The sequence below is a fragment of the Lynx canadensis genome, chromosome B3 (assembly GCF_007474595.2).
Source record: "Lynx canadensis isolate LIC74 chromosome B3, mLynCan4.pri.v2, whole genome shotgun sequence".
In the NCBI taxonomy this organism is placed as follows: Eukaryota; Metazoa; Chordata; class Mammalia; order Carnivora; family Felidae; genus Lynx; species Lynx canadensis.
In genome coordinates, this window is record NC_044308.2 from 60,721,005 (window position 1) to 60,736,259 (window position 15,255).

The window sequence follows — 15,255 nt, forward strand, 5'->3', positions numbered from 1 at the left end:
GGGGCAGAGAGAGAGGGGGACAGAGGATCCAAAGTGGGCTCTGAGTGACAGCAGTGAGCCTGATGTGGGGCTCAAACTCACGAACCACGAGATTATGACCTGAGCAGAAGTCGGACGCTTAACTGACCGAGCCACCCAGGCGCCCCTATAATTTGCAAGATATTCTCACATATATCATTATCATCATCTTTAAATAAGCTATAGAATATTGTTTTATGTAAAATTTATATAGTAATTTTAACATATAATATTATTAAGTACTTTGATATGTCACAGAGTCTATAATGGAAGTAGAAATCACAGCTTTTGTGCATTTGGTAATATACATGGCACCTCTCCTGGCACCATCAAAGTCTGTAATGTGGTTGCCTTCCTTGCATTTTCATCCCAGGATTACTTATCAAGAGCTACTCAATGAAGCACTCTATCTATTCAATCATGTTTTTCCTTGTTTCATCCTCCCAAGTCACTAGGAAAGAGCAAAAGAATAAAAACAAACCTGATAGGCAGAGAAAGTGAAAAGACTTGAATACCACTCTCTGACCTTGGGATTGATGAAATCCAGGTAAGAGGAGAGACCTATAGAGGCAGAAGAGTAGACAGACTGTGAGAAACAGTGGTCCTCATGGTTAGATATGTTGTAGAGAAGATGTAAAAGTTGGGTAATCACTGGGCACCCTAAATGTAAGGTAGTTGATACAGAGGTGCAGTCTGTCAAGAAGTGCATGAAGGCATTGTTGGACTCCAATGATAATCTGGACTAGACTTTCCAACCGGAGAGGCCCAGGGGAATGCCAATGAACAAGCATCCAGACGGAGCCTGTCCCTCACTGATGGCCCAGGATAGCCCAAGTAATCATGGCAAATAATCTGGAGTGACCCTTCTGTTCTTTTTTTTTTTTTAATTTTTTTTTCAACGTTTATTTATTTTTGGGACAGAGAGAGACAGAGCATGAACGGGGGAGGGGCAGAGAGAGAGGGAGACACAGAGTCGGAAACAGGCTCCAGGCTCTGAGCCATCAGCCCAGAGCCCCACGCGGGGCTAGAACTCACGGACCGCGAGATCGTGACCTGGCTGAAGTCGGTCGCTTAACCGACTGCGCCACCCAGGCGCCCCGACCCTTCTGTTCTTAAAGAGAACAAAGAAGTGTTCATGAGTGGTATAAGGGTGGGCAGGGGGAGGCGGGGGGAAGGATACATGGGGTTTCTCTGCAGTACTTGGATTTGTGATGGAGTGCCAGGAGAGGATAGAGTGGTGATTCCTTTTTGTCCTCGAGGTTCTACCAAGGCTTTAAATTAATACCTTCTGAAATAAAGCATCCAGAGTTGCTGGAGGCAGCTGAGGTCACTCATGGGAGTCTGAGAAGTCAAAACTATGGGCTAACAAGGCAAAAAAGATTGACAGGGAAAGACTATAGGCCACTTGTTCTTTTTTTTTCTCCTCTGCTTTTCTCATCCCTTGGCTTTTTACTTTCATTTGCTTAGAGTACTATTAAGGCTTCCCTATTTTGTTTTTTTTTTTTCATTCATTCATTGACTGAGAAATGTATACAGAGGACACTGTACCAGATGTTATGGAAGATACAAAAGGATCTTTTGATACAAAAGAAAACTTCCTTAAAGGTGCTTACGCTGTGGCAAAAGACATCCATAAGAAATGAGGGTGATGGCCACGCAATCTTTATTAATTGGGACTAAACAAGTGGAAATAATAAGTATATAAAGTGCTATCTTACCAGGCCAGCATACCCCTTCAAAGTCTCCTCCTTCATGATTCCTCACAAAGAAGCCCTGTTCTTTGGCCTCAGCATACACTGAGTAGTCAGGATCAATCTTGATGTGGGGGTCACTGATGACCACAAGCTGTCAGGACACAGAGGTTTGATGAGCTCATCAGTTTCACAGGAGTTATATGTTGGTTTTTATACTTTCATCATAGTTTTGGGGTTCAAATTTTACTCAGAAATAACTACTAGTATTGAAATATTTAAGATACTGGTAAAACCTGATAACTTTTCATGCTTATGGAAATATAATTAGTATCAAAACTAGGCCAGTGCTCTTCCATAATTATTGCTTCCCAACCAATACGTGTTCTTAAAATAGCAGTTACTAAGCTTCTGTCTGAGGTGCTGGGTGCTATACATAGAGGATTAAGTCGTCCCTGCTCCCTAGACATCTAGAAGTTAACATTGACAAAAGCAAACATTAAAGAAAACGAGAATAGCATGTTAAAAACAAAAAAGCCCAAACCCAATGGTACAGGTATAGTTAGGAAGGAGGTTTGAGAAGAGCTGTCATCACAACTCCGTGTCTCTAGGATCTCTCTACCTTTCTAATACCATCACCTCCTACTCCAGGGCATCAAAACCCTTTATTTGTCTAGGACAACCTTGTCACCACCCTTCCTCAAATCTATTCAAATCTATTCTGCAAACTGAAGTTTAATTTTCCATTGCTCAAAACTTTAAAACACTTTTAATTGTAGTAAAATACACATAACATAAAATTTACCATCTTAACCAATTTTAAGGGTACAAGTACATACACAGAGTTGTGCAATGTCCAGAACTCTTTCCGTCTTGTAAAACTGAAACTCCATACCCATTAAAAACAACGAATTCACTCCTCTGTCCAGCCTTGGGCAACTGCCATTATTCTTTCGGTCTCTATGATTTTGACTGCTGTAGGTATTACAGATTGATGAAATCATACAGTATTCATCTTTTTTGTGACTGCCTTATATCACTTGGCATTGTGTCTGCAAGGTTCATCCATGTTGTAGCTTGTGACGGGATCTCTTCTTTTTTAAGGCTGAATAATATTCCATTGTATGTATTTACCGCATTTTGTTTACCCAGTCATCTGCTGATGGACACTTGGATTGCTTCCACTTTCAGTTATTGTGAATAGTGCTGATATGAATATGGGCATATAAATTTCTGCTCAAGTACCTGCTTTCAATTCCTTTGAGTATATACCCATAAGTGGGTTTCCTGGATCATATGGTAATTGTATTTTTAACTTTTTGAGGAATTGCCAAACTGTTTTCTGTAGTGGTTGCAACACTTTACATTTATTTTCCACTATCAGTGTTTCTATTTCTGTATCTCCTTACTTGCTACTTTCTGTTTGTTCATAGTAGCCATCCTAACGATACGAGGCAGTATCTCATTGTGGTTCTGTTTGCATTTTCCTAATGACTGGTGATGTTAAGCATCTTTTCATGTGCTTGTTGACTATTTGTATATCTTTGAAGAAATGTCTATTAAGTCCTTTTTCCAATTTTTAATTCGGTTGTTTGTTTTTTGGTTGTTGAGTGGTAGGTGTTCTTCACATATTCTTCATACTAACCTCTTATTCAAAAACTTTTAATGTCTCCAAATGTATACAAAGCAGCCTGCAATAAGGTCAGATTCCCTACTACTTAAACCTTGCACATGCCTTTTCTTGCACATGGTTTTCTTTCCAAACCAACCTGCGTACTGTTTTCCAAACACCACTGGGTGCTTCAGCCTCTGGCTGCACTGCTTCCTCCCCTTTTCTCAGCTAGTTAGAGAGTCATCCTTCACGGCTCATCTAGAATGCACAAAGCCCAGCTTGAATCTAGCTGGATGCAATCTTCTCTCTCTCTTAGTCCCCTCCTGACCTTGATCTTTCTTTGGCTGTTACATTATTGCCCTACATTGTGGTTGTTGTATACTTGTTTTTCCCCCAACTCACTGCAAGACCCCAAGGAGCTCATCTTTGCATTCCCTTCATCTGTAGCACAGTATTTTGAACATCTGATGGCTTCAATACATAGTTGCTTAGAATAACATGGGTTCTGGAGTCAGGCAAATCAGAGTTCAGATTCTTGCCCTACTACTTATTTATTATGTGCCTTTGTGCAAAATACAAAACTAAGCCTCAGTTTCTTCACCTGAAAAATGGGCTAACAAGATCTACCTCATAATTTTGTGATGACTGGATAGAATACTGTGTTCTATCAAATTCTGTGGCCAATAGTAAGTGCTTGCCAAATGGTAGGTATTTATTAACTTGGAAATTAGGAGTTAATATGATTGGCTGTGGTCACCTGTGAAAGGCCTGGGGCTCAAAGGAATGGATTGAAAAGACAACTTTAATCTCAAGGAGAGGGACTGCAGGGATCCTTTTATATGAAACATCTAGGGTTCTCCCCCTTTTCCTCTCTCAATTTTTTCTTCTCCCTCCTTCTATTCATTATTGCTGTTACCACCACCACACCTGTATTACATACTTTCCAGTGTCTTTTTTCCCCTCTCCATTTTCTATTTTAGTTCTTCCTTTGGCCAGATTGATAGGTGGAGTCCATCAGGGAAGCATGCAGAAAAAATGGTATGATGAAGAATATGACTCCATTTTTGATGGACTGTTAAGAGCTTTCTAGCCCCACCACTCCCCCTTACCCTTCTGCCCACATCTGACAAAGAAAGCCCTAATGCTCCCTCCTTGGGTGCCAGCAGGAAGTTCAAACCACACAAGCCCTGAGCATGCATAGGAATCCTCACCCCAGTCCAAACCTCCAAGCACCACAAAAGCTGAGATGTCTCCATTCCCAGCTCTCTCAAGACATCTTGAGAGCAGCCTGGGAGCCAGCCCTGCTCCCCCAAGAATGCCTAAGTGACTAATCAACCTTTTCAGACCCTCTTGGTGTCAATGTGATGTCCCCAATCTCGAGATTGATGTTGACATCAGAACCAAATCATGCTTTTGGGGTATCTATCAAATCACTACAGGATGGCCACAACAAATGAGACTGAATTCTAGGCCCCTTTGTCCTGCAGGGACCTCGACACCTAAGGCAGGGACGGATGGTATGACCATCTTTCCATCATTGCTTTCCTGTTATCACAGTTACAATTACATTTGAAGGTAATATTTCCATGGCCATTTTTTATCAGATGGCTCTCCTCCACTAATGTGCCAATGCAAGTTTTAAATAATAAAAAAAAATGCTTTGTAATGAAAAGGTTTCAAAGCGTCAGCTTATTTTACCTTACGTTTTTTGTTTCTGAGCAGCTCTTGCATCCTTTTGGGATTTGGGAATCTTTTCTTGTCCCAGGTGAAGTACCTTTTGCCCTCGGTATGCTCTATGTCCAGCCACATGACATCATAAGGAATGTCATGCTCATCAAATCCTGCATCCACTGCTTTTACATCCTGCTCATCCTCATAGTTCCAGCGGCACTGATGGTACCCCAGAGAGAAGAGAGGGGGCATGGCTTGTGTGCCTGAAAGTGGAAGATGACAACTGAGCCAGCTACCATCACAATGATAATTACACATTTGATAAACATGTCCTAAATGTCTACAGGGTCTAAGCACTGAGCTTGGTACTTAGAATATCAAGGAGAAGAGAACACTGTCTTCACCCTCAAGAAAGTGATAATTTGGCTGATGAGGCAGGTACGTAAATTAACTGTTCTGCTTAGAGGTGTAACTGCTATGTTAAAGGTATCAGCCTAGTATTAAGGGAATACAGAGGAGTTAATACTGCCTGCAGTAAAATGTGGAGACTTGAAAGGCTAGGGGCGCCTGGGTGGCTCAGTGAGTTGAATGTCCGACTTTGGCTCAGGTCATGATCTCACGGTTTGTGAGTTCGAGCCCCGTGCCAGGCTCTGTGTTGACAGCACGGAGCCTGGAGCCTGCTTCAGATTTTGTGTCTCCCTCGCTCTCTGCCCCTCCCCTGTTTGCTCTCTGTGTCTCTCTCAAAAATAAATAAATGTTTAAAAAAAAAAAAAAAAGGCCTCACAGAGGTAGTAACACTTGGTTTTGGACCTTGAAGAGTAAGTAGGAGGAATCTACCAGAGAGAATGCATAGAGCATTGAGGCACAGGGAATGGAAAAGACAAAGAGGCAGAGGAGTGCATGATAAGCTTAGGGAAAAATAAATAATCCAGGGTGGTTACATTGTGAGAGAGACCAGTAGAAGATGAAACTGGAGAGGGTCAGTTTGTAAGGGTCCCTGTAGTTCAGGCTAGGAATGCTAAATCTTCTTATGGGAAGTCATCAAAAGTTTGGCAAGATGTGATCTTAGCATACCTATGTTTTAGAAAAATTAGGGAGCAGTGTTGAGACTGACTAAAAGGGAAGGGGATTAAAGGCAGGAAAAACTATCAATTGCTATCAAAACATTTACTGATAACATGGCAGACTTCTGGTCAACCACTTGCATTTCTCTTTTCCCTCCTAAAGTCCCACTAAAATCAGAGTAAAGGAAAGAAAAAAAAAAAAAAGAATAAAGCCACAAGAACAAAAAGAATGGGAGAGGAGTAATTTCAACAAAACTTTGGAAAGTGTGGGACAGAGGAGAGGTGGTAACTGTTGAGCAAAGTGAGGGAGGCTCTCACCAGAGTGTTTGAAAGGGGAATATGAGGAGAAGAGCTGATCTCTCTTCTCCGAAAACTCCTAGAGGGAAGATCCCCCCCCCCACCTTCCACCCCCAATACTAGAGCGCTTTGAGGCAGAACCTTATTGAAAGCCTCCAAGATTAGAAGGATCCACATAAAGAAATAGAATGAGGGGCGCCTGGGTGGCTTAGTCGGTTAAGCGTCCCGACTTTGGTTCAGGTCATGATCTCGTGATTCGTGAGTTCGAGCCCCGCATCGGGCTCTGTGCTGACAGCTCACAGCCTGGAGCCTGCTTCAGATTGTGTGTCTCCCTCTCTCTCTGGCCCTTCCCCTCAAGCTCTATCTCTCAAAAATAAATAAACATTAAAAAAAATTTAAAAAAAAAGAAATAGAATAAAAGGATTTCTGAGAAAACAGAGACAATACAAGGAACCAAAGTAAACATCAAAACATTATCTATCATTAGTATGTTCAGAGAGATTAAAAAATATACTGAAATAAGACTAGTTTAAGACACTGGAAATAAAGAACAATCAGAGGAAAAGAACGAGTATGAAGAAATTAGAAATATAGCATAAATGGAAGGCCTAGAAGATAAAATTGAGAAAACTTAGAAAATAAGGGAGATTATAAGATCTGTACAGTAGAAAGAGAAAAGGGAGAGGAAGAAATTATCAAAGGAATAATCCAAGACTGTTTACCAAAAGTGAAGGACACAATTCTAAAGACTGAAAGAGCTCACATTTAATATCCAGCACAATGATTATTTGAAAAAAAAAAAAAAAAGATTTATATTGTGGTGCCAGGGTGGTTCAGTCGGTTAAAGCATCTGAGTCTTGATTTCAACTCAGGTCATGATCTCACGGTTAGTGAGTTCGAGCCCTGCACTGACATGAACAAAATTTTTAAAAAGATCTATATCAAGGCATTTTATTGTCAGTTTCCAGAATTTCAAAGTATTAGAAATTTCAGAATATATTTCAGAAGGAAAATATAGATCATACACAAGGAAACAGAATTCAGAGTGATTTTGGAGCAAGAAGATGGAAGGAAATAGAGAAATAATTTTTTTATTAATTTATTTTCAAGTTAACATACAGTGTAGTCTTGGCTTCAGGAGTAGAACCCAGTGATTCATCTCTTACATATAACACCCTGTGCTTATCCTGCAAAGTGCCCTCCTTAATATCTCTCACCCATTTAACCTAGCCCCCTCCAGCAACCCCCAATCTATTCTCTATATTTGAGAGTCTTTTATGGTTTGCCTCCCTCCCTGTTTTTACCTTATTTTTCCTTCCCTCCCCTATGTTCTTTTGTAGAGTTTTTCAAATTCCACATGTAAGTGAAATCATATTATATCTGTCTTTCTCTGACTTATTTCACTTAGCATAATACTCTCCAGTTCCATCCATGTTGTTGCAAATGGCAAGCTTTCATTCTTTTTCATCTCTGAATAGTATTCCATTATAAATATATACCACATCTTCTTGATCCATTCATCAGTTGATGGACATTTGGGCTCTTTCCATATTTTGGCTTTTGCTGATAGCACTGCTACAAACATTGGGGTTTATGTGCCCCTTTGAATCAGCATTTTTGTATCAGCATTCCTAGTAGTGCAATTTCTGGGTCATAGGGAGAATTATTTTCTTTTTTAAAAGAATATTTATTTTGAGAGAAAGAAAGTGTGTGCATGTGGGGGGTGGGGAAGAGAGGAGAGAGAGGATCCCAAGCAGATTCCATGCTGTTAGTGCGGGGTCTTGATCTCACAAACTGTGAGATCATGACCTGAGCCGAAATCAAAAGTCAGATGCTTAACCTACTAAGCCCCCCACCAAGAAATAATTTTCAATCTAGCCAAATTATCAAGAGTGAAGGTAGAAAAGATGTTTTCATACCTGCATAGATGCAAAAAATGTACCTCACAGGCACTTTCTTAGGAAACTACCAGAAGATGCTATAAACAAAAACCAAAAACCAAAAACAATAAGGTAATAAACCACAAGAAAGAAAAACATGGAACCCAAGAGAAGGGGGATCAAACACCAGAAAATAGTAAGCAAAAGTCCTAGGATGACAGCTGTGTAGGGAGCCTGGAGAGCAACAACCTAGATGGGGGCAGGACAGAGAGAGCTGGGAGGGAAGGTTACAGAGAGAAAAGTGGGATGGGTAAATTATCTGACACCTTTGAGCATTTGAAAAGTATAAACACTAAATATTGATTTAACTAGACATTATGATATAACAATATTGGGAGAGAAGAAGGGGGGATGTTGTTAAGTCCTCATCAGGAGTCAACAGGTAGTCTCTAAACTTAAAACTTGGATTTCTTTGAACACGGTGGCAGACCCACTGTTTTTGAAGCATCTTCCTATAAACCAGGCTTATTCTCCCCAATAACAATGTTGAAAAGGCCTATCGGTGGGCCTTGACAGTGCTTATTCCTATATGTGTGTCTTCCCATATCCATAAATTTTTGGTTGTTTGTCCCACCAAAGTTGGAATCAAATTCCTCTTCCCTTGAACATGGGTTGGACCCAGGAACTTTTAGCAAGAGAATGCATCAGAAGCGATGCTACATTTCTTTTATTTTTAACAGCTTTATTGAGATGTAACTCACATACCATACAACTGACCAAATGAAAGCATACAATTCAATTGGGGGGGGGGTAATATATTACCATTTTACAAAAAATGGCAAAAGAGAACATAAAATTTGTCATTTTAACCATTTAAAAAAATTTTTTTTTCAATGTTTATTTATTTTTGACAGAGAGAGACAGAGCATGAACGGGGGAGGGGCAGAGAGAGAGGGAGACACAGAATCGGAAACAGGCTCCAGGCTCTGAGCCATCAGCCCAGAGCCTGACGCGGGGCTCGAACTCACGGACCGCGAGATTGTGACCTGGCTGAAGTTGGACGCTTAACCGACTGCGCCACCCAGGCACCCCTTTTAACCATTTTAAAGTGTACAATTCAGTGGCATTAATTATATTCACAATGTAGTATAAACATTACCACTACCTCTTTCCAAAATTTTATATCACCCCAGACAGAAATTTGAACCATTAAGCCATAGCTTTCCAATACCCATCCCACCCTCCAGCCTCTGATAACTGCTAATCTACTTTTTGTCTTTATGAATTTGCCTATTGTAGGTACTCCATGTAAATAGAATCATACAATATTTGTCCCTTTATGTCTGGCATATTTCATTTGAATAATGTTTTGAAGGTTCATCCATGCTGCAGCATGTATCTGAATGTCATCCCTTGTTACGTTAGTGAATGATATTCCATTTTATGTATTTAACACATTTTGTTTATCCATTCATCTTTGATGGGTACTTGTTTCCCTCTTTTGGCTATTGTGAATAGTGCTGCAATGATCATTGGCATACAAGTGTCCCTCCAAGTCCTTGCTTTCACTTATCTAGAGTGGAATTGCTGGGGATATATAAAGGATATACAGGGATATATATATATATATATATATATATGTGTGTGTGTGTGTGTGTGTATATATATATATATATATATATATATATATATGAAGGATATTAGACAGTGTTCTGCAGAGGAATAGAACCAACAGGATGTGTGTATGTATGTATATGTATGTATGTATATATATATATTTCTACACTTACAGAGTGAATGATTTTAAGAACTGGTTCATGTGATTGTGGGGGCTGGTAACTCTGAATTCCATGGGGCAAGCTGGCAGACCAAAGACCCAGGGAAGGTGCAGCTTACATATGAAGGCAGTCTGGAGACAGATTCCTTTCTCTTTAGAGAGCCTCAGTCCTTTTCTCTTAAGGTTTTCAACTGATTGGATGAAGGTCACCCACGTTACTGAGAGTAATCTGCTTTAATCAAAGTCTATCAATGTAACTAATAGTACTGACAGGATAATCTCATCTAAAAAATAGCTTCATAGTGACATCTAGACTAGTGTTTAACCAGATATCTGGGTACTGTGACCTAGGCAAGTTGACATATTAAATGCTATGTTTAGCTCTTTGAAATGCCAGAATGTTTCCACAGCAGCTGAACCATTTTATGTTCCCATCAGCAGTGTATGAGGTTCCAGTTTCTTCACATCCTCACCAATACTTACTATTTTCTTTTTTTTTTTTTTTTTTTTTTTCAATGTTTTTATTTATTTTTGGGACAGAGAGAGACAGATCATGAACAGGGGAGGGGCAGAGAGAGAGGGAGACACAGAATCGGAAACAGGCTCCAGGCTCTGAGCCATCAGCCCAGAGCCCGACGCGGGGCTCGAACTCACGGACCGCGAGATCGTGACCTGGCTGAAGTCGGACGCTTAACCGACTGCGCCACCCAGGCGCCCAATACTTACTATTTTCTATTAAAAAAAAATTTAGCCATCATAGTGGGTATGGAGTAGGATCTCATTGTGGTTTTAATTTTCACTTTCCTAATGACTAATGATGTTGAGAAACTTTTCATGTGCTTGTTAACCCATTTGTATACCTTTAGAGACTGTCTATTCAAGTACTGTGCCCATTTTAGAACTGAGTTATCTTTTTGTTGTACAGTTGTAAGGGTTCTTTATATATCCTAGATACTAGACTCTTAACAAATGTATGATTTGCAAATATTGTCCCCCATCCTGTATATTGCCTTTTACTTCCTTGATAATGTTCTTTGATGCACAAAGGTTTTTAATTTTAATGAAGTCAAACTTACTTATTATTTCTTTCTGTTGCTCATGATTTTAGTGTCTTTTCTAAGAATCTGTTGCCAAATCCAAGGTCATGATGGTTTTCCCCTGTTTTCTTCTAAGAGTTTTATGGCTTTAGCTCTTATATTTATGTTGTTTATCTATTTTGAGTTTTTTGTGTGTGGTATGGTGTTTGGTAGGGTTCCAACTTCATCCTTTTGCATGTGTCTGTCCACTTATCCTAGTACCACGTGTTTAAGAGACTATTCTTTCCCCAGTAAGTGGTCTTGAACCTTTGCTGAAATCAATTGGCCAGGGATGTATGGGTTTATTTCTGGACTTCCAATTCTATTCCATTGGTCTATGTGTCTATCCTTATACCAGTACCATATTGTTTGGATTACTTTACAGTAAGGCCTGAAACTGGGAAGTATAAGTCTGCCACCCCCACCCCCCCACCCCAGAATTGTTTGGCTATTCGGGGCCCCTTGCAATTCCATATGAATTTGAAGATCAGCTTTCCCACTTTTTCAAAAAATGACTACCGGAATTTTGGTAGGGATTGCAGTGAATCTGTACATTGCTTTTGGTAGTATTGTCATCTTGACAATATTAAGACTTCCAATCCATGAACATAGGATGTCTTTCCATTTATTTAGGCCTGTTTAATTTCTTTCAAGAATGTTTTGTAGTTTTCAGTGTACAAGTCTTTCACTTCCTTGGTTAAATTTATTCCTAGGTAGTTTATTCTTTTGGATGTTATTGTAAATGGAATTGTTTTCTCAATTTCTGTCTTAGATTGTTCATTGCTGGTATTTAAAAACACAACTGATTTTGTGTGTTTTTCATGTACCCTGCAACTTTGGTGAAATTATTAGCTCTGGTAGTTTTTGTGGATTCTTTGGGATTTTCTTTTTTTTTTTTTTTAACTTTTTTTTTTAATGTTTTATTTTTATTTTTAAGAGAGAGACAGCAAGCGCACTAGTGGAGGCAGGGCGGGGGGCAGGGTGCAGAGAGAGACACACACACACAGAATCTGAAGCAGGCTCCAGGCTGTGAGCTCTCAGCACAGAGCCCGATGCAGGGCTGAAACTCAAAAACCATGAGATCGTGACCTGAGCTAAAGTCAGACACTTAACTGATTGAGCTACCCAGGTGCCCCTATTCTTTGGGATTTTCTAACATGTTGGATCACATCATCTATGAATAGAAATAATTTTACTTCTTCCTTTCCAGTTTGGATACCTTTTATTTCTTTTTCTTGTCTAACTTCTCTGGCTGAAACTTCCACTACAGTGTTCAATAGCAATGGTCAAAGTGTGCAGCTTTGTCTTGATTCTGATCTTTGGGGAAAGCTTGCAGTCTTTCACCACTGAATTGGGTGTTAGCTGTGGATTTTTCATAAATGCCTTTTATCATGTTGAGGAACTTTCCTTCTATTCCTAGCCTTCTGAGAGTTTTTATCATGAAATAGTGTTGAATTTTGTCAAATGCTTTTTCCACATCAACAAAGATGATCTTTTACATCTTTTCAAGATAAAATGCTTTAGTGCTAAAACCAGTGGTATATTTCAATGGAGAAGAGAACATAGAAAAAGTTCAGGTTGGGACACTGATCATCTGAGATAAAGGCAAAGAAAGCCCAGGGCTTAAAGGCTCCAAGGAAAGTAGATGGAGTATTAGGGATTAGAGAATGGAGAGTTCTAGCCCCAGTGCAACATTTTACCAAGCTGAATGGGATAAAGGTGAGAAGAGAAATGCCTGCTTTTTGAAAAGCTTGGGCAAATTGTTTATAAATTCTATACAGTGTACAACACATATTAACTGAAAATTAGGACACATGCAATAGAAGAAATATAATGAAACAAGAAGCTGTACCTGTAAGGTATGAGTACTGCTTGAAAACATCAGAAGGTGTAGGTCCTGTCAGCAGAAAAACATCAATGATTCCACTCTCTGACATCCAATGCACATCAGTTCGAGATCTGACCTTTTGTTTAGCTGCAACGGGGCCCATCTGGGTCACTGTGTACTAGAAAAAGAATGGAATGAGGGTCTGAAAACTTTCCCTCTAGCTTACAACACTCATCCATATGTAAGTAACTGGTACATACTGTTAACTTTCACTTGATTATATTGCAAAGACTTTGGTGGCAGAGAATTGCCACTACAAAGCCCAGGGCTATGACTATGCTAGTTTTTTTTGTTTGTTTGTTTTGTGAGTATGACATGCAGCCATGATCCATAAGCTCACCTTTACTGCAGGCTCTGTATTGATCTCCACTAGCGTTTCTGAGGCATTCAGCCAAAAAATGCCTAGAGTCCTGCCTGGTTTGTGGGCCAGGAGATAAGGCACTGAACCATAAATGCCCATTTTGTCATGTATTTTATATCCATAGACATCCAGATTATAAAGACGGTAAGCATCGCCATCACTGAAACAAAGATGGGACTATCATCAATTACAATCACAAATATATTATTAATGAATAGCATAGCTCCATTCTCCCCTGCAAACACTTGAGTCCTATGCATCTTTCAAGGCTTTACTCGTACTACTTTCCTAACCAACCAAGGTTAATGTGATTCTCCTCCTTTGATTCCTTTGGCATCCCCTTCTGTGACAACTGGCATGCATGGTCTCATATATATCTTTTTTCTTTCTTTCTTTCTTTCTTTCTTTCTTTCTTTCTTTCTTTCTTTCTTTCTTTCAAGTTTATTTATTTTGAGAGACAGAGCAGGAGCAGGGGAGGGGCAGAGAGAGGGAGAGAGAGAATCCCAACAAACACAAGAACTGTGAGATCATGACCTGAGCCGAAACCAAGAGTTGGCTACTTAACCGAATGAGTCACCCAGGTACCCCTTAGATATCTTTTCTGAATACCTCTTGTGAGGACTATTTCCTGTGAATCCTCTACAATAGAAGCACACAGTAAATATCATTGGCAAATTGTGTATTTCTCTGCTGCTAAAACAAATGACAGATAGTGTCCTAACATGCTTCTACAGTACTGAGTAGGGAAAGATGGGGAACTGAATTGGGGTGGGAAGCATAGAGCTTGGCTTGGTGTGCGAGCAGCATAGTTTCTAATTCACTTGTTACCATGCCCAACTGTTGTGGAAACGGCATCTGAACCCTTGATCAGACTGTTTCTCTTTGGTTTTGCTTCCTTAGTCTGACGTCTTTGGCATTTACTTGTCAATAGTGTTAGTCTGAAATGATCCCCCTAAGGGAATCAAAGGTGACATGAGATGCCACAATTTTTCTTGTTTTTTAATGTTTTATTATTTTTGAGAGAGAAGAGAGCACAAGCAGGGGAGGGCGAGAGAGAGGGGGGAGGACAGAGGAGCCGAAGCAGGCTCTGCACTGACAGCAGCAGGCCTGATGTGAGGGGCTTGCACTCATGAACCATGAGATCGTGACATGAGCCGAAGTTGGACGCTCAACTGACTGAGCCACCCAAGGGCCACAAGATGCCAGGATGTCTCATTCTCTGGCTCAGAGGTTGGTAAACACCTTTTTCTAGGTCAGTGATTTTCACCCTGTATTCTCCCCAGGTTCCACAGAAAGGCCTAGAGAGGTGAAAGCAAAACCTAGGGAGGTGGTGTGATGAAGCTCTCTCTCCTGCTTCAGCCACAATAGTTCCATATTCTTACTTCCTCGGTATATTTTTAGGTTCAGAATTACAGTTTTATAGTTCTCAATTTTTTGCCAAAATGGAAAACCACTGCTCAAGGAGGACAAGACCAGGCACATATTGGCTCAGGCTCAGACATCTCACATATTTTCCCTTCAAACTTTTACAGTCCAGGGGTGCCTGAGTGGCTCAGTTGATTAAGCATCTGACTTTGGCTCAGGGCATGATCTCAGTTTGTGGGTTCGAGCCCCGCGCTGGGCTCTGTGCTGACAATTCAGAGCCTGGAGCCTGCTTCGGATTCTGTGTCTCCCTCTCTCTCTACTCTTCCCCCGCTCATGCTCTATCTCTCTCTCCTTCGAAAATAAACAAACATTAAAAAAAAAAAAATTTTACAGTCCAGAAACCAGAGCATCCTATAAGAATTTTTGTTTTCACTTTACCCAGTATTTTTAAGTTGGTGTGATTCTGCATGTTGTGGGATCCCGTAAAGATGCTCAAATCCGTGCAAGGAGAAATCCAAACCAATGGAGGCGGGGCCTGTAGGGACCAGGATATAG

General features: G+C 40.3%; 1 protein-coding gene across 1 annotated transcript in view; it reads right to left on the minus strand.

The window, feature by feature from the left end:
- Nucleotides 1–15,255, minus strand: part of GANC (glucosidase alpha, neutral C) — a 75,249-nt gene that overhangs the window by 24,970 nt on the left and 35,024 nt on the right. The window contains 6 exon segments of the mRNA XM_030318423.1: nt 500–579; nt 1,737–1,863; nt 5,020–5,255; nt 12,939–13,092; nt 13,315–13,495; nt 15,139–15,235. Of these exon segments, the coding sequence (XP_030174283.1) occupies nt 500–579; nt 1,737–1,863; nt 5,020–5,255; nt 12,939–13,092; nt 13,315–13,495; nt 15,139–15,235 (875 nt within the window).